Source organism: Salvelinus alpinus, chromosome 10 (assembly GCF_045679555.1).
Source record: "Salvelinus alpinus chromosome 10, SLU_Salpinus.1, whole genome shotgun sequence".
NCBI classification, from domain to species: Eukaryota; Metazoa; Chordata; class Actinopteri; order Salmoniformes; family Salmonidae; genus Salvelinus; species Salvelinus alpinus.
In genome coordinates, this window is record NC_092095.1 from 70,448,848 (window position 1) to 70,474,112 (window position 25,265).

A 25,265-nucleotide genomic window follows, 5' to 3' on the forward strand; every position below is an offset into this window, starting at 1 on the left:
AGGAGCCCCCCCCCCCCATGGCTAGTAGACAACAGGACTAGCTCTATAAGATATATGATAGTTAATGTGTGTCTAGGAGCCCCCCCCCCCCCCCCCATGGCTAGTAGACAACAGGACTAGCTCTATAAGATATATGATAGTTAATATGTGTCTAGGAGCCCCCCCCCCCCCCATGGCTAGTAGACGACAGGACTACCTCTATAAGATATATGATAGTTAATATGTGTCTAGGAGCCCCCCCCCCCCCCCATGGCTAGTAGACAACAGGACTAGCTCTATAAGATATATGATAGTTAATGTGTGTCTAGGAGCCCCCCCCCCCCCCCCATGGCTAGTAGACAACAGGACTAGCTCTATAAGATATATGATAGTTAATATGTGTCTAGGAGCCCCCCCCCCCCCCCATGGCTAGTAGACGACAGGACTAGCTCTATAAGATATATGATAGTTAATATGTGTCTAGGAGCCCCCCCCCCCATGGCTAGTAGACAACAGGACTAGCTCTATAAGATATATGATAGTTAATGTGTGTCTAGGAGCCCCCCCCCCCCCCATGGCTAGTAGACAACAGGACTAGCTCTATAAGATATATGATAGTTAATGTGTGTCTAGGAGCCCCCCCCCCCCCATGGCTAGTAGACAACAGGACTAGCTCTATAAGATATATGATAGTTAATGTGTGTCTAGGAGCCCCCCCCCCCCCCCCCCCATGGCTAGTAGACAACAGGACTAGCTCTATAAGATATATGATAGTTAATATGTGTCTAGGAGCCCCCCCCCCCCCCCTCCCATGGCTAGTAGACAACAGGACTAGCTCTATAAGATGTATGATAGTTAATATGTGTCTAGGAGCCCCCCCCCCCCCTCCCATGGCTAGTAGACGACAGGACTAGCTCTATAAGATATATGATAGTTAATGTGTGTCTAGTAGCCCCCCCCCCCCCCCCCATGGCTAGTAGACAACAGGACTAGCTCTATAAGATATATGATAGTTAATGTGTGTCTAGTAGCCCCCCCCCCCCCCCCCATGGCTAGTAGACAACAGGACTAGCTCTATAAGATATATGATAGTTAATGTGTGTCTAGGAGCCCCCCCCCCCCCCCCATGGCTAGTAGACAACAGGACTAGCTCTATAAGATATATGATAGTTAATATGTGTCTAGGAGCCCCCCCCCCCCCCATGGCTAGTAGACGACAGGACTAGCTCTATAAGATATATGATAGTTAATATGTGTCTAGGAGCCCCCCCCCCCATGGCTAGTAGACAACAGGACTAGCTCTATAAGATATATGATAGTTAATGTGTGTCTAGGAGCCCCCCCCCCCCCCCATGGCTAGTAGACAACAGGACTAGCTCTATAAGATGTATGATAGTTAATATGTGTCTAGGAGCCCCCCCCCCCCCTCCCATGGCTAGTAGACGACAGGACTAGCTCTATAAGATATATGATAGTTAATGTGTGTCTAGTAGCCCCCCCCCCCCCCCATGGCTAGTAGACAACAGGACTAGCTCTATAAGATATATGATAGTTAATGTGTGTCTAGTAGCCCCCCCCCCCCCCCCATGGCTAGTAGACAACAGGACTAGCTCTATAAGATATATGATAGTTAATATGTGTCTAGGAGCCCCCCCCCCCCCCCCCATGGCTAGTAGACAACAGGACTAGCTCTATAAGATATATGATAGTTAATATGTGTCTAGGAGCCCCCCCCCCCCCCCATGGCTAGTAGACAACAGGACTAGCTCTATAAGATATATGATAGTTAATATGTGTCTAGGAGCCCCCCCCCCCCCCCCCCCCATGGCTAGTAGACAACAGGACTAGCTCTATAAGATATATGATAGTTAATATGTGTCTAGGAGCCCCCCCCCCCATGGCTAGTAGACAACAGGACTAGCTCTATAAGATATATGATAGTTAATATGTGTCTAGGAGCCCCCCCCCCCCCCCCCATGGCTAGTAGACAACAGGACTAGCTCTATAAGATATATGATAGTTAATATGTGTCTAGGAGCCCCCCCCCCCCCCCCCCATGGCTAGTAGACAACAGGACTAGCTCTATAAGATATATGATAGTTAATATGTGTCTAGGAGCCCCCCCCCCCCTCCATGGCTAGTAGACAACAGGACTAGCTCTATAAGATATATGATAGTTAATATGTGTCTAGGAGCCCCCCCCCCCCCCCTCCCATGGCTAGTAGACAACAGGACTAGCTCTATAAGATATATGATAGTTAATGTGTCTAGGAGCCCCCCCCCCCTCCCATGGCTAGTAGACAACAGGACTAGCTCTATAAGATATATGATAGTTAATGTGTGTCTAGGAGCCCCCCCCCCCCCCCCCATGGCTAGTAGACAACAGGACTAGCTCTATAAGATATATGATAGTTAATATGTGTCTAGGAGCCCCCCCCCCCCCATGGCTAGTAGACAACAGGACTAGCTCTATAAGATATATGATAGTTAATGTGTGTCTAGGAGCCCCCCACCCCCCCCCCCCATGGCTAGTAGACAACAGGACTAGCTCTATAAGATATATGATAGTTAATATGTGTCTAGGAGCCCCCCCCCCCCCCCATGGCTAGTAGACAACAGGACTAGCTCTATAAGATATATGATAGTTAATGTGTGTCTAGGAGCCCCCCCCCCCCCCCATGGCTAGTAGACAACAGGACTAGCTCTATAAGATATATGATAGTTAATATGTGTCTAGGAGCCCCCCCCCCCCCATGGCTAGTAGACAACAGGACTAGCTCTATAAGATATATGATAGTTAATGTGTGTCTAGGAGCCCCCCACCCCCCCCCCCATGGCTAGTAGACAACAGTACTAGCTCTATAAGATATATGATAGTTAATATGTGTCTAGGAGCCCCCCCCCCCCCCCCATGGCTAGTAGACGACAGGACTAGCTCTATAAGATATATGATAGTTAATATGTGTCTAGGAGCCCCCCCCCCCCCCCCCATGGCTAGTAGACAACAGGACTAGCTCTATAAGATATATGATAGTTAATATGTGTCTAGGAGCCCCCCCCCCCCCCCCATGGCTAGTAGACGACAGGACTAGCTCTATAAGATATATGATAGTTAATATGTGTCTAGGAGCCCCCCCCCCCCCCCCATGGCTAGTAGACAACAGGACTAGCTCTATAAGATATATGATAGTTAATATGTGTCTAGGAGCCCCCCCCCCCCCATGGCTAGTAGACAACAGGACTAGCTCTATAAGATATATGATAGTTAATATGTGTCTAGGAGCCCCCCCCCCATGGCTAGTAGACAACAGGACTAGCTCTATAAGATATATGATAGTTAATATGTGTCTAAGAGCCCCCCCCCCCCCTCCCATGGTTAGTAGACAACAGGACTAGCTCTATAAGATATACAGTGGGGCAAAAAAGTATTTAGTCAGCCACCAATTGTGCAAGTTCTCCCACTTAAAAAGATGAGAGAGGCCTGTAATTTTCATCATAGGTACACTTCAACTATGACAGACAAAATGAGGGAAAAAAATCCATAAAATCACATTGTAGGATTTTTTATGAATTTATTTGCAAATTATGGTGGAAAATAAGTATTTGGTCACCTACAAACAAGCAAGATTTCTGGCTCTCACAGACATGTAACTTCTTCTTTAAGAGGCTCCTCTGTCCTCCACTCGTTACCTGTATAAATGGCACCTGTTTGAACTTGTTATCAGTATAAAAGACACCTGTCCACAACCTCAAACAGTCACACTCCAAACTCCACTATGGCCAAGACCAAAGAGCTGTCAAAGGACACCAGAAACAAAATTGTAGACCTGCACCAGGCTGGGAAGACTGAATCTGCAATAGGTAAGCAACTTGGTTTGAAGAAATCAACTGTGGGAGCAATTATTAGGAAATGGAAGACATACAAGACCACTGATAATCTCCCTCGATCTGGGGCTCCACGCAAGATCTCACCCCGTGGGGTCAAAATGATCACAAGAACGGTGAGCAAAAATCCCAGAACCTAGTGAATGACCTGCAGAGAGCTGGGACCAAAGTAACAAAGCCTACCATCAGTAACACACTACGCCGCCAGGGACTCAAATCCTGCAGTGCCAGACGTGTCCCCCTGCTTAAGCCAGTACATGTCCAGGCCCGTCTGAAGTTTGCTAGAGAGCATTTGGATGATCCAGAAGAAGATTGGGAGAATGTCATATGGTCAGATGAAACCAAAATATAACTTTTTGGTAAAAACTCAACTCGTCGTGTTTGGAGGACAAAGAATGCTGAGTTGCATCCAAAGAACACCATACCTACTGTGAAGCATGGGGGTGGAAACATCATGCTTTGGGGCTGTTTTTCTGCAAAGGGACCAGGACGACTGATCCGTGTAAAGGAAAGAATGAATGGGGTCATGTATTGTGAGATTTTGAGTGAAAACCTCCTTCCATCAGCAAGGGCATTGAAGATGAAACGTGGCTGGGTCTTTCAGCATGACAATGATCCCAAACACACCGCCCGGGCAACGAAGGAGTGGCTTCGTAAGAAGCATTTCAAGGTCCTGGAGTGGCCTAGCCAGTCTCCAGATCTCAACCCCATAGAAAATCTTTGGAGGGAGTTGAAAGTCCGTGTTGCCCAGCAACAGCCCCAAAACATCACTGCTCTAGAGGAGATCTGCATGGAGGAATGGGCCAAAATACCAGCAACAGTGTGGAAAACCTTGTGAAGACTTACAGAAAACGTTTGACCTCTGTCATTGCCAACAAAGGATATATAACAAAGTATTGAGAAACTTTTGTTATTGACCAAATACTTATTTTACACCATAATTTGCAAATAAATTCATAAAAAATCCTACAATGTGATTTTCTGGATTTTTTTTCCTCATTTTGTCTGTCATAGTTGAAGTGTACCTATGACGAAAATTACAGGCCTCTCTCATCTTTTTAAGTGGGAGAACTTGCACAATTGGTGGCTGACTAAATACTTTTTTGCCCCACTGTATGATAGTTAATATGTGTCTAGGAGCCCCCCCCCCCCCATGGCTAGTAGACAACAGGACTAGCTCTATAAGATATATGATAGTTAATATGTGTCTAGGAGCCCCCCCCCCCCCCATGGCTAGTAGTCCACCTGGCTCTATAAGATCTAAGTGTATTTTGTTCTCTCAGGTGATCACCATTTTCTCTGCGTCTAACTACTATGAGGAGGGTAGTAACCGTGGAGCCTACATTAAGATATATGATAGTTAATGTGTGTCTAGTAGCCCCCCCCCCCCCCCCATGGCTAGTAGACAACAGGACTAGCTCTATAAGATATATGATAGTTAATGTGTGTCTAGTAGCCCCCCCCCCCATGGCTAGTAGACAACAGGACTAGCTCTATAAGATATATGATAGTTAATATGTGTCTAGGAGCCCCCCCCCCCCCCCCCCCCCCATGGCTAGTAGACAACAGGACTAGCTCTATAAGATATATGATAGTTAATATGTGTCTAGGAGCCCCCCCCCCCCCCATGGCTAGTAGACAACAGGACTAGATCTATAAGATATATGATAGTTAATATGTGTCTAGGAGCCCCCCCCCCCCCCCCCCCCATGGCTAGTAGACAACAGGACTAGCTCTATAAGATATATGATAGTTAATATGTGTCTAGGAGCCCCCCCCCCCATGGCTAGTAGACAACAGGACTAGCTCTATAAGATATATGATAGTTAATATGTGTCTAGGAGCCCCCCCCCCCCCCCCCCATGGCTAGTAGACAACAGGACTAGCTCTATAAGATATATGATAGTTAATATGTGTCTAGGAGCCCCCCCCCCCCCCCATGGCTAGTAGACAACAGGACTAGCTCTATAAGATATATGATAGTTAATATGTGTCTAGGAGCCCCCCCCCCCCCTCCATGGCTAGTAGACAACAGGACTAGCTCTATAAGATATATGATAGTTAATATGTGTCTAGGAGCCCCCCCCCCCCTCCCATGGCTAGTAGACAACAGGACTAGCTCTATAAGATATATGATAGTTAATGTGTCTAGGAGCCCCCCCCCCCCTCCCATGGCTAGTAGACAACAGGACTAGCTCTGTAAGATATATGATAGTTAATGTGTGTCTAGGAGCCCCCCCCCCCCCCCCCCATGGCTAGTAGACAACAGGACTAGCTCTATAAGATATATGATAGTTAATATGTGTCTAGGAGCCCCCCCCCCCCCATGGCTAGTAGACAACAGGACTAGCTCTATAAGATATATGATAGTTAATGTGTGTCTAGGAGCCCCCCACCCCCCCCCCCCCATGGCTAGTAGACAACAGGACTAGCTCTATAAGATATATGATAGTTAATATGTGTCTAGGAGCCCCCCCCCCCCCCCCATGGCTAGTAGACAACAGGACTAGCTCTATAAGATATATGATAGTTAATGTGTGTCTAGGAGCCCCCCCCCCCCCCCCATGGCTAGTAGACAACAGGACTAGCTCTATAAGATATATGATAGTTAATATGTGTCTAGGAGCCCCCCCCCCCCATGGCTAGTAGACAACAGGACTAGCTCTATAAGATATATGATAGTTAATGTGTGTCTAGGAGCCCCCCACCCCCACCCCCCATGGCTAGTAGACAACAGTACTAGCTCTATAAGATATATGATAGTTAATATGTGTCTAGGAGCCCCCCCCCCCCCCCCATGGCTAGTAGACGACAGGACTAGCTCTATAAGATATATGATAGTTAATATGTGTCTAGGAGCCCCCCCCCCCCCCCCCCATGGCTAGTAGACAACAGGACTAGCTCTATAAGATATATGATAGTTAATATGTGTCTAGGAGCCCCCCCCCCCCCCCCCCATGGCTAGTAGACGACAGGACTAGCTCTATAAGATATATGATAGTTAATATGTGTCTAGGAGCCCCCCCCCCCCCCCCATGGCTAGTAGACAACAGGACTAGCTCTATAAGATATATGATAGTTAATATGTGTCTAGGAGCCCCCCCCCCCCCATGGCTAGTAGACAACAGGACTAGCTCTATAAGATATATGATAGTTAATATGTGTCTAGGAGCCCCCCCCCCATGGCTAGTAGACAACAGGACTAGCTCTATAAGATATATGATAGTTAATATGTGTCTAAGAGCCCCCCCCCCCCCCTCCCATGGTTAGTAGACAACAGGACTAGCTCTATAAGATATACAGTGGGGCAAAAAAGTATTTAGTCAGCCACCAATTGTGCAAGTTCTCCCACTTAAAAAGATGAGAGAGGCCTGTAATTTTCATCATAGGTACACTTCAACTATGACAGACAAAATGAGGGAAAAAAATCCATAAAATCACATTGTAGGATTTTTTATGAATTTATTTGCAAATTATGGTGGAAAATAAGTATTTGGTCACCTACAAACAAGCAAGATTTCTGGCTCTCACAGACATGTAACTTCTTCTTTAAGAGGCTCCTCTGTCCTCCACTCGTTACCTGTATAAATGGCACCTGTTTGAACTTGTTATCAGTATAAAAGACACCTGTCCACAACCTCAAACAGTCACACTCCAAACTCCACTATGGCCAAGACCAAAGAGCTGTCAAAGGACACCAGAAACAAAATTGTAGACCTGCACCAGGCTGGGAAGACTGAATCTGCAATAGGTAAGCAACTTGGTTTGAAGAAATCAACTGTGGGAGCAATTATTAGGAAATGGAAGACATACAAGACCACTGATAATCTCCCTCGATCTGGGGCTCCACGCAAGATCTCACCCCGTGGGGTCAAAATGATCACAAGAACGGTGAGCAAAAATCCCAGAACCTAGTGAATGACCTGCAGAGAGCTGGGACCAAAGTAACAAAGCCTACCATCAGTAACACACTACGCCGCCAGGGACTCAAATCCTGCAGTGCCAGACGTGTCCCCCTGCTTAAGCCAGTACATGTCCAGGCCCGTCTGAAGTTTGCTAGAGAGCATTTGGATGATCCAGAAGAAGATTGGGAGAATGTCATATGGTCAGATGAAACCAAAATATAACTTTTTGGTAAAAACTCAACTCGTCGTGTTTGGAGGACAAAGAATGCTGAGTTGCATCCAAAGAACACCATACCTACTGTGAAGCATGGGGGTGGAAACATCATGCTTTGGGGCTGTTTTTCTGCAAAGGGACCAGGACGACTGATCCGTGTAAAGGAAAGAATGAATGGGGTCATGTATTGTGAGATTTTGAGTGAAAACCTCCTTCCATCAGCAAGGGCATTGAAGATGAAACGTGGCTGGGTCTTTCAGCATGACAATGATCCCAAACACACCGCCCGGGCAACGAAGGAGTGGCTTCGTAAGAAGCATTTCAAGGTCCTGGAGTGGCCTAGCCAGTCTCCAGATCTCAACCCCATAGAAAATCTTTGGAGGGAGTTGAAAGTCCGTGTTGCCCAGCAACAGCCCCAAAACATCACTGCTCTAGAGGAGATCTGCATGGAGGAATGGGCCAAAATACCAGCAACAGTGTGGAAAACCTTGTGAAGACTTACAGAAAACGTTTGACCTCTGTCATTGCCAACAAAGGATATATAACAAAGTATTGAGAAACTTTTGTTATTGACCAAATACTTATTTTACACCATAATTTGCAAATAAATTCATAAAAAATCCTACAATGTGATTTTCTGGATTTTTTTTCCTCATTTTGTCTGTCATAGTTGAAGTGTACCTATGACGAAAATTACAGGCCTCTCTCATCTTTTTAAGTGGGAGAACTTGCACAATTGGTGGCTGACTAAATACTTTTTTGCCCCACTGTATGATAGTTAATATGTGTCTAGGAGCCCCCCCCCCCCCCATGGCTAGTAGACAACAGGACTAGCTCTATAAGATATATGATAGTTAATATGTGTCTAGGAGCCCCCCCCCCCCCATGGCTAGTAGTCCACCTGGCTCTATAAGATCTAAGTGTATTTTGTTCTCTCAGGTGATCACCATTTTCTCTGCGTCTAACTACTATGAGGAGGGTAGTAACCGTGGAGCCTACATTAAGCTGGGCAGAGAGCTGGTCCCTCGGTTCTTCCAGTACCAGGTCAGCAGGAACACCAGGAAACTCACCCTGACTCAGAGGTAGGGGCTGGGGTGGAGGTGGAGGTAGGGGCTGGGGTGGAGGTGGAGGTAGGGGCTGAGGTGGAGGTAGGGGCTGGGGTGGAGGTAGGGGCTTAGGTGGAGGTGGAGGTAGGGGCCGGGGTGGAGGTAGGGGCCGGGGTGCAGGTAGGGGCTGGGGTGGAGGTAGGGGCTGGTGTGGAGGTGGAGGTAGGGGCTGGGGTGGAGGTAGGGGCTGGGGTGGAGGTAGGGGGTGGAGGTAGGGGCTGGGGTAGAGGTGGAGGTAGGGGCTGGGGTGGAGGTAGGGGCTGGGGTGGAGGTAGGGGCTTGGGTGGAGGTAGGGGCTGGGGTGGAGGTAGGGGCTGGGGTGGAGGTGGAGGTAGGGGCTGGGGTGGAGGTAGGGGCTGAGGTGGAAGTGGATGTAGGGGCTGGGTTGGAGTTGGAGGTAGGGGCTGGGGTGGAAGTGGAGGTAGGGGCTGAGGTGGAAGTGGAGGTAGGGGCTGGGGTGGAGGTAGGGGCTGAGGTGGAAGTGGAGGTAGGGGCTGGAGTTGGAGGTGGAGGTAGGGGCTGGAGTTGGAGGTGGAGGTAGGGGCTGAGGTGGAAGTGGAGGTAGGGGCTGGGTTGGAGGTGGAGGTAGGGGCTGGGTTGGAAGTGAAGGTAGGGGCTGGGGTAGAAGTGGAGGTAGGGGCTGAAGTGGAGGTAGGGGCTGGGTTGGAAGTGGAGGTAGGGGCTGGGGTGGAAGTGGAGGTAGGGGCTGGGTTGGAGGTGGAGGTGGAGGTAGGGGTTGGAGTTGGAGGTAGGGGCTGGGGTGGAAGTGGAGGTAGGGGCTGGGTTGGAGGTAGGGGTTGGAGTTGGAGGTAGGGGCTGAGGTGGAAGTGGAGGTAGGGGCTGAGGTGGAAGTGGAGGTAGGGGCTGGGGTGGAAGTGGAGGTAGGGGCTGGGGTGGAGGTGGAGGTAGGGGCTGAGATGGAAGTGGAGGTAGGGGCTGAGGTGGAAGTGGAGGTAGGGGCTGGGTTGGAAGTGGAGGTAGGGGCTGGGTTGGAAGTGGAGGTAGGGGCTGGGGTGGAAGTGGAGGTAGGGGCTGGGGTGGAGGTAGGGGCTATGTTGGAGGTGGAGGTAGGGGCTATGTTGGAGGTGGAGGTAGGGGCTGGGTTGGAGGTGGAGGTAGGGGCTGAGGTGGAAGTGGAGGTAGGGGCTGGGGTGGAAGTGGAGGTAGGGGCTGGTTTGGAGGTGGAGGTAGGGGCTGGGTTGGAAGTGGAGGTAGGGGCTGGGGTGGAAGTGGAGGTAGGGGCTGGGTTGGAAGTGGAGGTAGTGGCTGGGGTGGAAGTGGAGGTAGGGGCTGGGTTGGAGGTGGAGGTAGGCGTTGGAGTTGGAGGTGGATGTAGGGGCTGGGTTGGAGTTGGAGGTAGGGGCTGGGGTGGAAGTGGAGGTAGGGGCTGAGGTGGAAGTGGAGGTAGGGGCTGGGGTGGAGGTAGGGGCTGAGGTGGAAGTGGAGGTAGGGGCTGGAGTTGGAGGTGGAGGTAGGGGCTGGAGTTGGAGGTGGAGGTAGGGGCTGAGGTGGAAGTGGAGGTAGGGGCTGGGTTGGAGGTGGAGGTAGGGGCTGGGTTGGAAGTGAAGGTAGGGGCTGGGGTAGAAGTGGAGGTAGGGGCTGAAGTGGAGGTAGGGGCTGGGTTGGAAGTGGAGGTAGGGGCTGGGGTGGAAGTGGAGGTAGGGGCTGGGTTGGAGGTGGAGGTAGGGGTTGGAGTTGGAGGTAGGGGCTGGGGTGGAAGTGGAGGTAGGGGCTGGGTTGGAGGTAGGGGTTGGAGTTGGAGGTAGGGGCTGAGGTGGAAGTGGAGGTAGGGGCTGAGGTGGAAGTGGAGGTAGGGGCTGGGGTGGAAGTGGAGGTAGGGGCTGGGGTGGAGGTGGAGGTAGGGGCTGAGATGGAAGTGGAGGTAGGGGCTGAGGTGGAAGTGGAGGTAGGGGCTGGGTTGGAAGTGGAGGTAGTGGCTGGGGTGGAAGTGGAGGTAGGGGCTGGGGTGGAGGTAGGGGCTATGTTGGAGGTGGAGGTAGGGGCTATGTTGGAGGTGGAGGTAGGGGCTGGGTTGGAGGTGGAGGTAGGGGCTGAGGTGGAAGTGGAGGTAGGGGCTGGGGTGGAAGTGGAGGTAGGGGCTGGTTTGGAGGTGGAGGTAGGGGCTGGGTTGGAAGTGGAGGTAGGGGCTGGGGTGGAAGTGGAGGTAGGGGCTGGGTTGGAAGTGGAGGTAGTGGCTGGGGTGGAAGTGGAGGTAGGGGCTGGGTTGGAGGTGGAGGTAGGCGTTGGAGTTGGAGGTGGAGGTAGGGGCTGAGGTGGAAGTGGAGGTAGGGGCTGGGTTGGAGGTGGAGGTAGGGGCTGGGTTGGAGGTGGAGGTAGGGGCTGGGGTGGAAGTGGAGGTAGGGGCTGGGTTGGAGGTAGGGGTTGGAGTTGGAGGTAGGGGCTGGGGTGGAAGTGGAGTTAGGGGCTGGGTTGGAAATGGAGGTAGGGGCTGAGGTGGAAGTGGAGGTAGGGGCTGGGTTGGAGTTGGAGGTAGGGGCTAAGGTGGAAGTGGAGGTAGGGGCTGGGTTGGAGTTGGAGGTGGAGGTAGGGGCTGGGTTGGAGTTGGAGGTGGAGGTAGGGGTTGGAGTTGGAGGTGGAGGTAGGGGCTGGGTTGGAGTTGGAGGTAGGGGCTGGGTTGGAGGTGGAGGTGGAGGTAGGGGCTGGGGTGGAAGTGGAGGTAGGGGCTGGGGTGGAAGTGGAGGTAGGAGCTGGGGTGGAAGTGGAGGTAGGGGCTGGGGTGGAAGTGGAGGTAGGGGCTGGGGTGGAAGTGGAGGTAGGGGCTGGGGTGGAAGTGGAGGTAGGGGCTGGGGTGGAGGTGGAGGTAGGGGCTGGGTTGGAAGTGGAGGTAGGGGCTGGGGTGGAAGTGGATGTAGGGGCTGGAGTTGGAGGTAGGGGCTGGGGTGGAAGTGGAGGTAGGGGCTGGGTTGGAGGTGGAGGTAGGGGTTGGAGTTGGAGGTAGGGGCTGAGGTGGAAGTGGAGGTAGGGGCTGGGGTGGAAGTGGAGGTAGGGGCTGGGGTGGAGGTGGAGGTAGGGGCTGAGATGGAAGTGGAGGTAGGGGCTGAGGTGGAAGTGGAGGTAGGGGCTGAGGTGGAAGTGGAGGTAGGGGCTGGGTTGGAAGTGGAGGTAGGGGCTGGGGTGGAAGTGGAGGTAGGGGCTGAGGTGGAAGTGGAGGTAGGGGCTGGGGTGGAGGTAGGGGCTATGTTGGAGGTGGAGGTAGGGGCTATGTTGGAGGTGGAGGTAGGGGCTGGGTTGGAGGTGGAGGTAGGGGCTGAGGTGGAAGTGGAGGTAGGGGCTGGGGTGGAAGTGGAGGTAGGGGCTGGTTTGGAGGTGGAGGTAGGGGCTGGGTTGGAAGTGGAGGTAGGGGCTGGGGTGGAAGTGGAGGTAGGGGCTGGGTTGGAGGTGGAGGTAGGCGTTGGAGTTGGAGGTGGAGGTAGGGGCTGAGGTGGAAGTGGAGGTAGGGGCTGGGTTGGAGGTGGAGGTAGGGGCTGGGTTGGAGGTGGAGGTAGGGGTTGGAGTTGGAGGTGGAGGTAGGGGCTGAGGTGGAAGTGGAGGTAGGGGCTGGGTTGGAGGTGGAGGTAGGGGTTGGAGTTGGAGGTAGGGGCTGGGGTGGAAGTGGAGGTAGGGGCTGGGTTGGAGGTGGAGGTGGAGGTAGGGGCTGGGGTGGAAGTGGAGGTAGGGGCTGGGGTGGAAGTGGAGGTAGGAGCTGGGGTGGAAGTGGAGGTAGGGGCTGGGGTGGAAGTGGAGGTAGGGGCTGGGGTGGAAGTGGAGGTAGGGGCTGGGGTGGAAGTGGAGGTAGGGGCTGGGGTGGAGGTGGAGGTAGGGGCTGGGTTGGAAGTGGAGGTAGGGGCTGGGGTGGAAGTGGATGTAGGGGCTGGGTTGGAGGTGGAGGTAGGGGTTGGAGTTGGAGGTGGAGGTAGGGGCTGAGGTGGAAGTGGAGGTAGGGGCTGGGTTGGAGGTGGAGGTAGGGGTTGGAGTTGGAGGTAGGGGCTGGGGTGGAAGTGGAGGTAGGGGCTGGGTTGGAGGTGGAGGTAGGGGTTGGAGTTGGAGGTAGGGGCTGAGGTGGAAGTGGAGGTAGGGGCTGGGGTGGAAGTGGAGGTAGGGGCTGGGGTGGAAGTGGAGGTAGGGGCTGGTTTGGAGGTGGAGGTAGGGGCTGGGTTGGAAGTGGAGGTAGGGGCTGGGGTGGAAGTGGAGGTAGGGGCTGGGTTGGAGGTGGAGGTAGGCGTTGGAGTTGGAGGTGGAGGTAGGGGCTGAGGTGGAAGTGGAGGTAGGGGCTGGGTTGGAGGTGGAGGTAGGGGCTGGGTTGGAGGTGGAGGTAGGGGCTGGGGTGGAAGTGGAGGTAGGGGCTGGGTTGGAGGTGGAGGTAGGGGTTGGAGTTGGAGGTAGGGGCTGGGGTGGAAGTGGAGTTAGGGGCTGGGTTGGAAATGGAGGTAGGGGCTGGGTTGGAGGTGGAGGTAGGCGTTGGAGTTGGAGGTGGAGGTAGGGGCTGAGGTGGAAGTGGAGGTAGGGGCTGGGTTGGAGGTGGAGGTAGGGGCTGGGTTGGAGGTGGAGGTAGGGGCTGGGGTGGAAGTGGAGGTAGGGGCTGGGTTGGAGGTGGAGGTAGGGGTTGGAGTTGGAGGTAGGGGCTGGGGTGGAAGTGGAGTTAGGGGCTGGGTTGGAAATGGAGGTAGGGGCTGAGGTGGAAGTGGAGGTAGGGGCTGGGTTGGAGTTGGAGGTAGGGGCTAAGGTGGAAGTGGAGGTAGGGGCTGGGTTGGAGTTGGAGGTGGAGGTAGGGGCTGGGTTGGAGTTGGAGGTGGAGGTAGGGGTTGGAGTTGGAGGTGGAGGTAGGGGCTGGGTTGGAGGTGGAGGTGGAGGTAGGGGCTGGGGTGGAAGTGGAGGTAGGGGCTGGGGTGGAAGTGGAGGTAGGGGCTGAGGTGGAAGTGGAGGTAGGGGCTGGGGTGGAGGTAGGGGCTATGTTGGAGGTGGAGGTAGGGGCTATGTTGGAGGTGGAGGTAGGGGCTGGGTTGGAGGTGGAGGTAGGGGCTGAGGTGGAAGTGGAGGTAGGGGCTGGGGTGGAAGTGGAGGTAGGGGCTGGTTTGGAGGTGGAGGTAGGGGCTGGGTTGGAAGTGGAGGTAGGGGCCATAGTGGAAGTGGAGGTAGGGGCTGGGTTGGAGGTGGAGGTAGGCGTTGGAGTTGGAGGTGGAGGTAGGGGCTGGGTTGGAGGTGGAAGTGGAGGTAGGGGCTGGGTTGGAGGTGGAGGTAGGGGCTGGGTTGGAGGTGGAGGTAGGGGTTGGAGTTGGAGGTAGGGGCTGGGGTGGAAGTGGAGGTAGGGGCTGGGGTGGAAGTGGAGGTAGGGGCTGGGTTGGAGGTGGAGGTAGGCGTTGGAGTTGGAGGTGGAGGTAGGGGCTGAGGTGGAAGTGGAGGTAGGGGCTGAGGTGGAAGTGGAGGTAGGGGCTGGGTTGGAGGTGGAGGTAGGGGTTGGAGTTGGAGGTAGGGGCTGGGGTGGAAGTGGAGGTAGGGGCTGGGTTGGAGGTGGAGGTGGAGGTAGGGGCTGGGGTGGAAGTGGAGGTAGGGGCTGGGGTGGAAGTGGAGGTAGGAGCTGGGGTGGAAGTGGAGGTAGGGGCTGGGGTGGAAGTGGAGGTAGGGGCTGGGGTGGAAGTGGAGGTAGGGGCTGGGGTGGAAGTGGAGGTAGGGGCTGGGGTGGAGGTGGAGGTAGGGGCTGGGTTGGAAGTGGAGGTAGGGGCTGGGGTGGAAGTGGATGTAGGGGCTGGGTTGGAGGTGGAGGTAGGGGTTGGAGTTGGAGGTGGAGGTAGGGGCTGAGGTGGAAGTGGAGGTAGGGGCTGGGTTGGAGGTGGAGGTAGGGGTTGGAGTTGGAGGTAGGGGCTGGGGTGGAAGTGGAGGTAGGGGCTGGGTTGGAGGTGGAGGTAGGGGTTGGAGTTGGAGGTAGGGGCTGAGGTGGAAGTGGAGGTAGGGGCTGGGGTGGAAGTGGAGGTAGGGGCTGGGGTGGAAGTGGAGGTAGGGGCTGGTTTGGAGGTGGAGGTAGGGGCTGGGTTGGAAGTGGAGGTAGGGGCTGGGGTGGAAGTGGAGGTAGGGGCTGGGTTGGAGGTGGAGGTAGGCGTTGGAGTTGGAGGTGGAGGTAGGGGCTGAGGTGGAAGTGGAGGTAGGGGCTGGGTTGGAGGTGGAGGTAGGGGCTGGGTTGGAGGTGGAGGTAGGGGCTGGGGTGGAAGTGGAGGTAGGGGCTGGGTTGGAGGTGGAGGTAGGGGTTGGAGTTGGAGGTAGGGGCTGGGGTGGAAGTGGAGTTAGGGGCTGGGTTGGAAATGGAGGTAGGGGCTGGGTTGGAGGTGGAGGTAGGCGTTGGAGTTGGAGGTGGAGGTAGGGGCTGAGGTGGAAGTGGAGGTAGGGGCTGGGTTGGAGGTGGAGGTAGGGGCTGGGTTGGAGGTGGAGGTAGGGGCTGGGGTGGAAGTGGAGGTAGGGGCTGGGTTGGAGGTGGAGGTAGGGGTTGGAGTTGGAGGTAGGGGCTGGGGTGGAAGTGGAGTTAGGGGCTGGGTTGGAAATGGAGGTAGGGGCTGAGGTGGAAGTGGAGGTAGGGGCTGGGTTGGAGTTGGAGGTAGGGGCTAAGGTGGAAGTGGAGGTAGGGGCTGGGTTGGAGTTGGAGGTGGAGGTAGGGGCTGGGTTGGAGTTGGAGGTGGAGGTAGGGGTTGGAGTTGGAGGTGGAGGTAGGGGCTGGGTTGGAGGTGGAGGTGGAGGTAGGGGCTGGGGTGGAAGTGGAGGTAGGAGCTGGGGTGGAAGTGGAGGTAGGGGCTGGGGTGGAAGTGGAGGTAGGGGCTGGGGTGGAAGTGGAGGTAGGGGCTGGGGTGGAAGTGGAGGTAGGGGCTGGGGTGGAGGTGGAGGTAGGGGCTGGGTTGGAAGTGGAGGTAGGGGCTGGGGTGGAAGTGGATGTAGGGGCTGGGTTGGAGGTGGAGGTAGGGGTTGGAGTTGGAGGTGGAGGTAGGGGCTGAGGTGGAAGTGGAGGTAGGGGCTGGGTTGGAAGTGGAGGTAGGGGCTGAGGTGGAAGTGGAGGTAGGGGCTGGGGTGGAAGTGGAGGTAGGGGCTGGGGTGGAAGTGGAGGTAGGGGTTGGGGTGGAAGTGGAGGTAGGGGCTGAGGTGGAAGTGGAGGTAGGGGCTGAGGTGGAAGTGGAGGTAGGGGCTGGGTTGGAGTTGGAGGTAGGGGCTAAGGTGGAAGTGGAGGTAGGGGCTGGGTTGGAGTTGGAGGTGGAGGTAGGGGCTGGGTTGGAGTTGGAGGTGGAGGTAGGGGTTGGAGTTGGGGGTGGAGGTGGGGGCTGGGTTGGAGTTGGAGGTAGGGGCTGGGTTGGAGGTGGAGGTAGGGGCTGGGTTGGAGGTGGAGGTGGAGGTAGGGGCTGGGGTGGAAGTGGAGGTAGGGGCTGGGGTGGAAGTGGAGGTAGGGGCTGGGGTGGAAGTGGAGGTAGGGGCTGGGGTGGAAGTGGAGTTAGGGGCTGGGTTGGAAATGGAGGTAGGGGCTGAGGTGGAAGTGGAGGTAGGGGCTGGGTTGGAGTTGGAGGTAGGGGCTAAGGTGGAAGTGGAGGTAGGGGCTGGGTTGGAGTTGGAGGTGGAGGTAGGGGCTGGGTTGGAGTTGGAGGTGGAGGTAGGGGTTGGAGTTGGAGGTGGAGGTAGGGGCTGGGTTGGAGTTGGAGGTAGGGGCTGGGTTGGAGGTGGAGGTGGAGGTAGGGGCTGGGGTGGAAGTGGAGGTAGGGGCTGGGGTGGAAGTGGAGGTAGGAGCTGGGGTGGAAGTGGAGGTAGGGGCTGGGTTGGAGTTGGAGGTGGAGGTAGGGGCTGGGTTGGAGTTGGAGGTGGAGGTAGGGGTTGGAGTTGGAGGTGGAGGTAGGGGCTGGGTTGGAGTTGGAGGTAGGGGCTGGGTTGGAGGTGGAGGTGGAGGTAGGGGCTGGGGTGGAAGTGGAGGTAGGGGCTGGGTTGGAGTTGGAGGTAGGGGCTGGGTTGGAGGTGGAGGTGGAGGTAGGGGCTGGGGTGGAAGTGGAGGTAGGGGCTGGGGTGGAAGTGGAGGTAGGAGCTGGGGTGGAAGTGGAGGTAGGGGCTGGGGTGGAAGTGGAGGTAGGGGCTGGGGTGGAAGTGGAGGTAGGGGCTGAGGTGGAAGTGGAGGTAGGGGCTGGGGTGGAAGTGGAGGTAGGGGCTGGGGTGGAAGTGGAGGTAGGGGTTGGGGTAGGGGCTGAGGTGGAAGTGGAGGTAGGGGCTGAGGTGGAAGTGGAGGTAGGGGCTGGGTTGGAGTTGGAGGTAGGGGCTAAGGTGGAAGTGGAGGTAGGGGCTGGGTTGGAGTTGGAGGTGGAGGTAGGGGCTGGGTTGGAGTTGGAGGTGGAGGTAGGGGTTGGAGTTGGAGGTGGAGGTAGGGGCTGGGTTGGAGTTGGAGGTAGGGGCTGGGTTGGAGGTGGAGGTAGGGGCTGGGTTGGAGGTGGAGGTGGAGGTAGGGGCTGGGGTGGAAGTGGAGGTAGGAGCTGGGGTGGAAGTGGAGGTAGGGGCTGGGGTGGAAGTGGAGGTAGGGGCTGGGGTGGAAGTGGAGTTAGGGGCTGGGTTGGAAATGGAGGTAGGGGCTGAGGTGGAAGTGGAGGTAGGGGCTGGGTTGGAGTTGGAGGTAGGGGCTAAGGTGGAAGTGGAGGTAGGGGCTGGGTTGGAGTTGGAGGTGGAGGTAGGGGCTGGGTTGGAGTTGGAGGTGGAGGTAGGGGTTGGAGTTGGAGGTGGAGGTAGGGGCTGGGTTGGAGTTGGAGGTAGGGGCTGGGTTGGAGGTGGAGGTGGAGGTAGGGGCTGGGGTGGAAGTGGAGGTAGGGGCTGGGGTGGAAGTGGAGGTAGGAGCTGGGGTGGAAGTGGAGGTAGGGGCTGGGTTGGAGTTGGAGGTGGAGGTAGGGGCTGGGTTGGAGTTGGAGGTGGAGGTAGGGGTTGGAGTTGGAGGTGGAGGTAGGGGCTGGGTTGGAGTTGGAGGTAGGGGCTGGGTTGGAGGTGGAGGTGGAGGTAGGGGCTGGGGTGGAAGTGGAGGTAGGGGCTGGGTTGGAGTTGGAGGTAGGGGCTGGGTTGGAGGTGGAGGTGGAGGTAGGGGCTGGGGTGGAAGTGGAGGTAGGGGCTGGGGTGGAAGTGGAGGTAGGAGCTGGGGTGGAAGTGGAGGTAGGGGCTGGGGTGGAAGTGGAGGTAGGGGCTGGGGTGGAAGTGGAGTTAGGGGCTGGGTTGGAAATGGAGGTAGGGGCTGAGGTGGAAGTGGAGGTAGGGGCTGGGTTGGAGTTGGAGGTAGGGGCTAAGGTGGAAGTGGAGGTAGGGGCTGGGTTGGAGTTGGAGGTGGAGGTAGGGGCTGGGTTGGAGTTGGAGGTGGAGGTAGGGGTTGGAGTTGGAGGTGGAGGTAGGGGCTGGGTTGGAGTTGGAGGTAGGGGCTGGGTTGGAGGTGGAGGTGGAGGTAGGGGCTGGGGTGGAAGTGGAGGTAGGGGCTGGGGTGGAAGTGGAGGTAGGAGCTGGGGTGGAAGTGGAGGTAGGGGCTGGGGTGGAAGTGGAGGTAGGGGCTGGGGTGGAAGTGGAGGTAGGGGCTGGGGTGGAAGTGGAGGTAGGGGCTGGGGTGGAGGTGGAGGTAGGGGCTGGGTTGGAAGTGGAGGTAGGGGCTGGGGTGGAAGTGGATGTAGGGGCTGGGTTGGAGGTGGAGGTAGGGGTTGGAGGTGGAGGTAGGGGCTGAGGTGGAAGTGGAGGTAGGGGCTGGGTTGGAGGTGGAGGTAGGGGTTGGAGTTGGAGGTAGGGGCTGGGGTGGAAGTGGAGGTAGGGGCTGGGTTGGAGGTGGAGGTAGGGGTTGGAGTTGGAGGTAGGGGCTGAGGTGGAAGTGGAGGTAGGGGCTGGGGTGGAAGTGGAGGTAGGGGCTGGGGTGGAGGTGGAGGTAGGGGCTGAGATGGAAGTGGAGGTAGGGGCTGAGGTGGAAGTGGAGGTAGGGGCTGAGGTGGAAGTGGAGGTAGGGGCTGGGTTGGAAGTGGAGGTAGGGGCTGGGGTGGAAGTGGAGGTAGGGGCTGAGGTGGAAGTGGAGGTAGGGGCTGGGGTGGAGGTAGGGGCTATGTTGGAGGTGGAGGTAGGGGCTATGTTGGAGGTGGAGGTAGGGGCTGGGTTGGAGGTGGAGGTAGGGGCTGAGGTGGAAGTGGAGGTAGGGGCTGGGGTGGAAGTGGAGGTAGGGGCTGGTTTGGAGGTGGAGGTAGGGGCTGGTTTGGAGGTGGAGGTAGGGGCTGAGGTGGAAGTGGAGGTAGGGGCTGGGGTGGAAGTGGAGGTAGGGGCTGGTTTGGAGGTGGAGGTAGGGGCTGGGTTGGAAGTGGAGGTAGGGGCTGGGGTGGAAGTGGAGGTAGGGGCTGGGGTGGAGGTGGAGGTAGGCGTTGGAGTTGGAGGTGGAGGTAGGGGCTGAGGTGGAAGTGGAGGTAGGGGCTGGGTTGGAGGTGGAGGTAGGGGCTGGGTTGGAGGTGGAGGTAGGGGCTGGGGTGGAAGTGGAGGTAGGGGTTGGAGGTGGAGGTAGGGGTTGGAGTTGGAGGTAGGGGCTGGGGTGGAAGTGGAGTTAGGGGCTGGGTTGGAAATGGAGGTAGGGGCTGAGGTGGAAGTGGAGGTAGGGGCTGGGTTGGAGTTGGAGGTAGGGGCTAAGGTGGAAGTGGAGGTAGGGGCTGGGTTGGAGTTGGAGGTGGAGGTAGGGGCTGGGTTGGAGTTGGAGGTGGAGGTAGGGGCTGGGTTGGAGTTGGAGGTAGGGGCTGGGTTGGAGGTGGAGGTGGAGGTAGGGGCTGAGGTGGAAGTGGAGGTAGGGGCTAGGGTGGAGGTGGAGGTAGGGGCTGAGGTGGAAGTGGAGGTAGGGGCTGAGGTGGAGGTGGAGGTAGGGGCTGGAGTTGGAGGTGGAGGTAGGGGCTGGGTTGGAAGTGGAGGTAGGGGCTGGGGTGGAAGTGGAGGTAGGGGCTGGGGTGGAAGTGGAGGTAGGGGCTGGGGTGGAAGTGGAGGTAGGGGCTGGGGTGGAAGTGGAGGTAGGGGCTGGGGTGGAAGTGGAGGTAGGGGCTGGGGTGGAAGTGGAGGTAGGGGCTGGGGTGGAAGTGGAGGTAGGGGCTGGGGTGGAGGTGGAGGTAGGGGCTGGGTTGGAAGTGGAGGTAGGGGCTGGGGTGGAAGTGGATGTAGGGGCTGGGTTGGAGGTGGAGGTAGGGGTTGGAGTTGGAGGTGGAGGTAGGGGCTGAGGTGGAAGTGGAGGTAGGGGCTGGGTTGGAGGTGGAGGTAGGGGTTGGAGTTGGAGGTAGGGGCTGGGTTGGAGGTGGAGGTAGGGGTTGGAGTTGGAGGTAGGGGCTGAGGTGGAAGTGGAGGTAGGGGCTGGGGTGGAAGTGGAGGTAGGGGCTGGGGTGGAGGTGGAGGTAGGGGCTGAGATGGAAGTGGAGGTAGGGGCTGAGGTGGAAGTGGAGGTAGGGGCTGAGGTGGAAGTGGAGGTAGGGGCTGGGTTGGAAGTGGAGGTAGGGGCTGGGGTGGAAGTGGAGGTAGGGGCTGAGGTGGAAGTGGAGGTAGGGGCTGGGGTGGAGGTAGGGGCTATGTTGGAGGTGGAGGTAGGGGCTATGTTGGAGGTGGAGGTAGGGGCTGGGTTGGAGGTGGAGGTAGGGCCTGGGTTGGAAGTGGAGGTAGGGGCTGGGGTGGAAGTGGAGGTAGGGGCTGAGGTGGAAGTGGAGGTAGGGGCTGGGGTGGAGGTAGGGGCTATGTTGGAGGTGGAGGTAGGGGCTATGTTGGAGGTGGAGGTAGGGGCTGGGTTGGAGGTGGAGGTAGGGGCTGAGGTGGAAGTGGAGGTAGGGGCTGGGGTGGAAGTGGAGGTAGGGGCTGGTTTGGAGGTGGAGGTAGGGGCTGGGTTGGAAGTGGAGGTAGGGGCTGAGGTGGAAGTGGAGGTAGGGGCTGGGGTGGAGGTAGGGGCTATGTTGGAGGTGGAGGTAGGGGCTATGTTGGAGGTGGAGGTAGGGGCTGGGTTGGAGGTGGAGGTAGGGGCTGAGGTGGAAGTGGAGGTAGGGGCTGGGGTGGAAGTGGAGGTAGGGGCTGGTTTGGAGGTGGAGGTAGGGGCTGGGTTGGAGGTGGAGGTAGGGGTTGGAGTTGGAGGTAGGGGCTGGGGTGGAAGTGGAGTTAGGGGCTGGGTTGGAAATGGAGGTAGGGGCTGAGGTGGAAGTGGAGGTAGGGGCTGGGGTGGAAGTGGAGGTAGGGGCTAAGGTGGAAGTGGAGGTAGGGGCTGGGTTGGAGTTGGAGGTGGAGGTAGGGGCTGGGTTGGAGTTGGAGGTGGAGGTAGGGGTTGGAGTTGGAGGTGGAGGTAGGGGCTGGGTTGGAGTTGGAGGTAGGGGCTGGGTTGGAGGTGGAGGTGGAGGTAGGGGCTGGGGTGGAAGTGGAGGTAGGGGCTGGGGTGGAAGTGGAGGTAGGAGCTGGGGTGGAAGTGGAGGTAGGGGCTGGGGTGGAAGTGGATGTAGGGGCTGGGTTGGAGGTGGAGGTAGGGGTTGGAGTTGGAGGTGGAGGTAGGGGCTGAGGTGGAAGTGGAGGTAGGGGCTGAGGTGGAAGTGGAGGTAGGGGCTAGGTTGGAGGTGGAGGTAGGGGCTGGGGTGGAGGTGGAGGTAGGGGCTGGGGTGGAGGTGGAGGTAGGGGCTAGGGTGGAGGTGGAGGTAGGGGCTGGGTTGGAGGTGGAGGTAGGGGTTGGAGTTGGAGGTGGAGGTAGGGGCTGAGGTGGAAGTGGAGGTAGGGGCTAGGTTGGAGGTGGAGGTAGGGGCTGGGGTGGAGGTGGAGGTAGGGGCTGAGGTGGAAGTGGAGGTAGGGTCTGGGTTGGAGTTGGAGGTAGGGGCTGGGGTGGAAGTGGAGGTAGGGGCTGGGGTGGAAGTGGAGGTAGGGGCTAGGGTGGAGGTGGAGGTAGGGGCTGAGGTGGAAGTGGAGGTAGGGGCTGAGGTGGAGGTGGAGGTAGGGGCTGGAGTTGGAGGTGGAGGTAGGGGCTGAGGTGGAAGTGGAGGTAGGGGCTGGGTTGGAGGTGGAGGTGGAGGTAGGGGCTGGGTTGGAAGTGGAGGTAGGGGCTGGGGTGGAAGTGGAGGTAGGGGCTGAGGTGGAAGTGGAGGTAGGGGCTGGGGTGGAAGTGGAGGTAGGGGTTGGAGTTGGAGGTAGGGGCTGGGTTGGAGGTGGAGGTAGGGGCTGAGGTGGAAGTGGAGGTAGGGGCTGGGTTGGAGGTGGAGGTAGGGGCTGAGGTGGAAGTGGAGGTAGGGGCTGGGGTGGAAGTGGAGGTAGGGGCTGGTTTGGAGGTGGAGGTAGGGGCTGGGTTGGAAGTGGAGGTAGGGGCTGGGGTGGAAGTGGAGGTAGGGGCTGGGTTGGAGGTGGAGGTAGGCGTTGGAATTGGAGGTGGAGGTAGGGGCTGAGGTGGAAGTGGAGGTAGGGGCTGGGTTGGAGGTGGAGGTAGGGGCTGGGTTGGAGGTGGAGGTAGGGGCTGGGGTGGAAGTGGAGGTAGGGGCTGGGTTGGAGGTGGAGGTAGGGGTTGGAGTTGGAGGTAGGGGCTGGGGTGGAAGTGGAGTTAGGGGCTGGGTTGGAAATGGAGGTAGGGGCTGAGGTGGAAGTGGAGGTAGGGGCTGGGTTGGAGTTGGAGGTAGGGGCTAAGGTGGAAGTGGAGGTAGGGGCTGGGTTGGAGTTGGAGGTGGAGGTAGGGGCTGGGTTGGAGTTGGAGGTGGAGGTAGGGGTTGGAGTTGGAGGTGGAGGTAGGGGTTGGAGTTGGAGGTGGAGGTAGGGGCTGGGTTGGAGGTGGAGGTGGAGGTAGGGGCTGGGGTGGAAGTGGAGGTAGGGGCTGGGGTGGAAGTGGAGGTAGGAGCTGGGGTGGAAGTGGAGGTAGGGGCTGGGGTGGAAGTGGAGGTAGGGGCTGGGGTGGAAGTGGAGGTAGGGGCTGGGGTGGAAGTGGAGGTAGGGGCTGGGGTGGAGGTGGAGGTAGGGGCTGGGTTGGAAGTGGAGGTAGGGGCTGGGGTGGAAGTGGATGTAGGGGCTGGGTTGGAGGTGGAGGTAGGGGCTGAGGTGGAAGTGGAGGTAGGGGCTAGGTTGGAGGTGGAGGTAGGGGCTGGGGTGGAGGTGGAGGTAGGGGCTGGGGTGGAGGTGGAGGTAGGGGCTGGGGTGGAGGTGGAGGTAGGGGCTGGGTTGGAGGTGGAGGTAGGGGTTGGAGTTGGAGGTGGAGGTAGGGGCTGAGGTGGAAGTGGAGGTAGGGGCTAGGTTGGAGGTGGAGGTAGGGGTTGGAGTTGGAGGTGGAGGTAGGGGTTGGAGTTGGAGGTGGAGGTAGGGGCTGGGTTGGAGGTGGAGGTGGAGGTAGGGGCTGGGGTGGAAGTGGAGGTAGGGGCTGGGGTGGAAGTGGAGGTAGGAGCTGGGGTGGAAGTGGAGGTAGGGGCTGGGGTGGAAGTGGAGGTAGGGGCTGGGGTGGAAGTGGAGGTAGGGGCTGGGGTGGAAGTGGAGGTAGGGGCTGGGGTGGAGGTGGAGGTAGGGGCTGGGTTGGAAGTGGAGGTAGGGGCTGGGGTGGAAGTGGATGTAGGGGCTGGGTTGGAGGTGGAGGTAGGGGTTGGAGTTGGAGGTGGAGGTAGGGGCTGAGGTGGAAGTGGAGGTAGGGGCTAGGTTGGAGGTGGAGGTAGGGGCTGGGGTGGAGGTGGAGGTAGGGGCTGGGGTGGAGGTGGAGGTAGGGGCTGGGGTGGAGGTGGAGGTAGGGGCTGGGGTGGAGGTGGAGGTAGGGGTTGGAGTTGGAGGTGGAGGTAGGGGCTGAGGTGGAAGTGGAGGTAGGGGCTAGGTTGGAGGTGGAGGTAGGGGCTGGGGTGGAGGTGGAGGTAGGGGCTGAGGTGGAAGTGGAGGTAGGGTCTGGGTTGGAGTTGGAGGTAGGGGCTGGGGTGGAAGTGGAGGTAGGGGCTGAGGTGGAAGTGGAGGTAGGGGCTAGGGTGGAGGTGGAGGTAGGGGCTGAGGTGGAAGTGGAGGTAGGGGCTGAGGTGGAGGTGGAGGTAGGGGCTGGAGTTGGAGGTGGAGGTAGGGGCTGAGGTGGAAGTGGAGGTAGGGGCTGGGTTGGAGGTGGAGGTGGAGGTAGGGGCTGGGTTGGAAGTGGAGGTAGGGGCTGGGGTGGAAGTGGAGGTAGGGGCTGAGGTGGAAGTGGAGGTAGGGGCTGGGGTGGAAGTGGAGGTAGGGGCTGGGTTGGAGGTGGAGGTAGGGGTTGGAGTTGGAGGTAGGGGCTGGGGTGGAAGTGGAGGTAGGGGCTGGGTTGGAGTTGGAGGTAGGGGCTGGGTTGGAGGTGGAGGTGGAGGTAGGGGCTGAGGTGGAAGTGGAGGTAGGGGCTGGGGTGGAAGTGGAGGTAGGGGTTGGAGTTGGAGGTAGGGGCTGGGTTGGAGGTGGAGGTAGGGGCTGAGGTGGAAGTGGAGGTAGGGGCTGGGTTGGAGGTGGAGGTAGGGGCTGAGGTGGAAGTGGAGGTAGGGGCTGGGGTGGAAGTGGAGGTAGGGGCTGGTTTGGAGGTGGAGGTAGGGGCTGGGTTGGAAGTGGAGGTAGGGGCTGGGTTGGAGGTGGAGGTAGGGGCTGAGGTGGAAGTGGAGGTAGGGGCTGGGGTGGAAGTGGAGGTAGGGGCTGGTTTGGAGGTGGAGGTAGGGGCTGGGTTGGAAGTGGAGGTAGGGGCTGGGTTGGAGGTGGAGGTGGGGGTTGGAGTTGGAGGTGGAGGTAGGGGCTGAGGTGGAGGTGGAGGTAGGGGCTGGGTTGGAGGTGGAGGTAGGGGCTGCGTTGGAGGTGGAGGTAGGGGCTGGGTTGGAAGTGGAGGTAGGGGCTGGGTTGGAGGTGGAGGTAGGGGTTGGAGTTGGAGGTAGGGGCTGGGGTGGAAGTGGAGTTAGGGGCTGGGTTGGAAATGGAGGTAGGGGCTGGGGTGGAAGTGGAAGTGGAGGTAGGGGCTGAGGTGGAAGTGGAGGTAGGGGCTGGGTTGGAGTTGGAGGTAGGGGCTGAGGTGGAAGTGGAGGTAGGGGCTGGGTTGGAGGTGGAGGTGGAGGTAGGGGCTGGGTTGGAGTTGGAGGTAGGGGTTGGAGTTGGAGGTGGAGGTAGGGGCTGGGTTGGAGGTGGAGGTGGAGGTAGGGGCTGGGGTGGAAGTGGAGGTAGGGGCTGAGGTGGAGGTGGAGGTAGGGGCTGGGGTGGAGGTGGAGGTAGGGGCTGGGGTGGAAGTGGAGGTAGGGG

General features: G+C 57.8%; 1 protein-coding gene across 5 annotated transcripts in view; it reads left to right on the forward strand.

Annotated features, from left to right (window-relative positions):
• Positions 1-25,265, forward strand: part of ppef1 (protein phosphatase, EF-hand calcium binding domain 1) — a 63,107-nt gene that overhangs the window by 32,069 nt on the left and 5,773 nt on the right. For 4 of the 5 annotated variants that reach the window (XM_071330819.1, XM_071330820.1, XM_071330822.1 and 1 more), the window contains one exon: positions 8,923-9,065. In XM_071330819.1, the coding sequence (XP_071186920.1) occupies positions 8,923-9,065 (143 nt within the window). The remainder of the gene's footprint in view (positions 1-8,922; positions 9,066-25,265) is intronic. The other variant, XM_071330823.1, reaches the window with a different exon arrangement.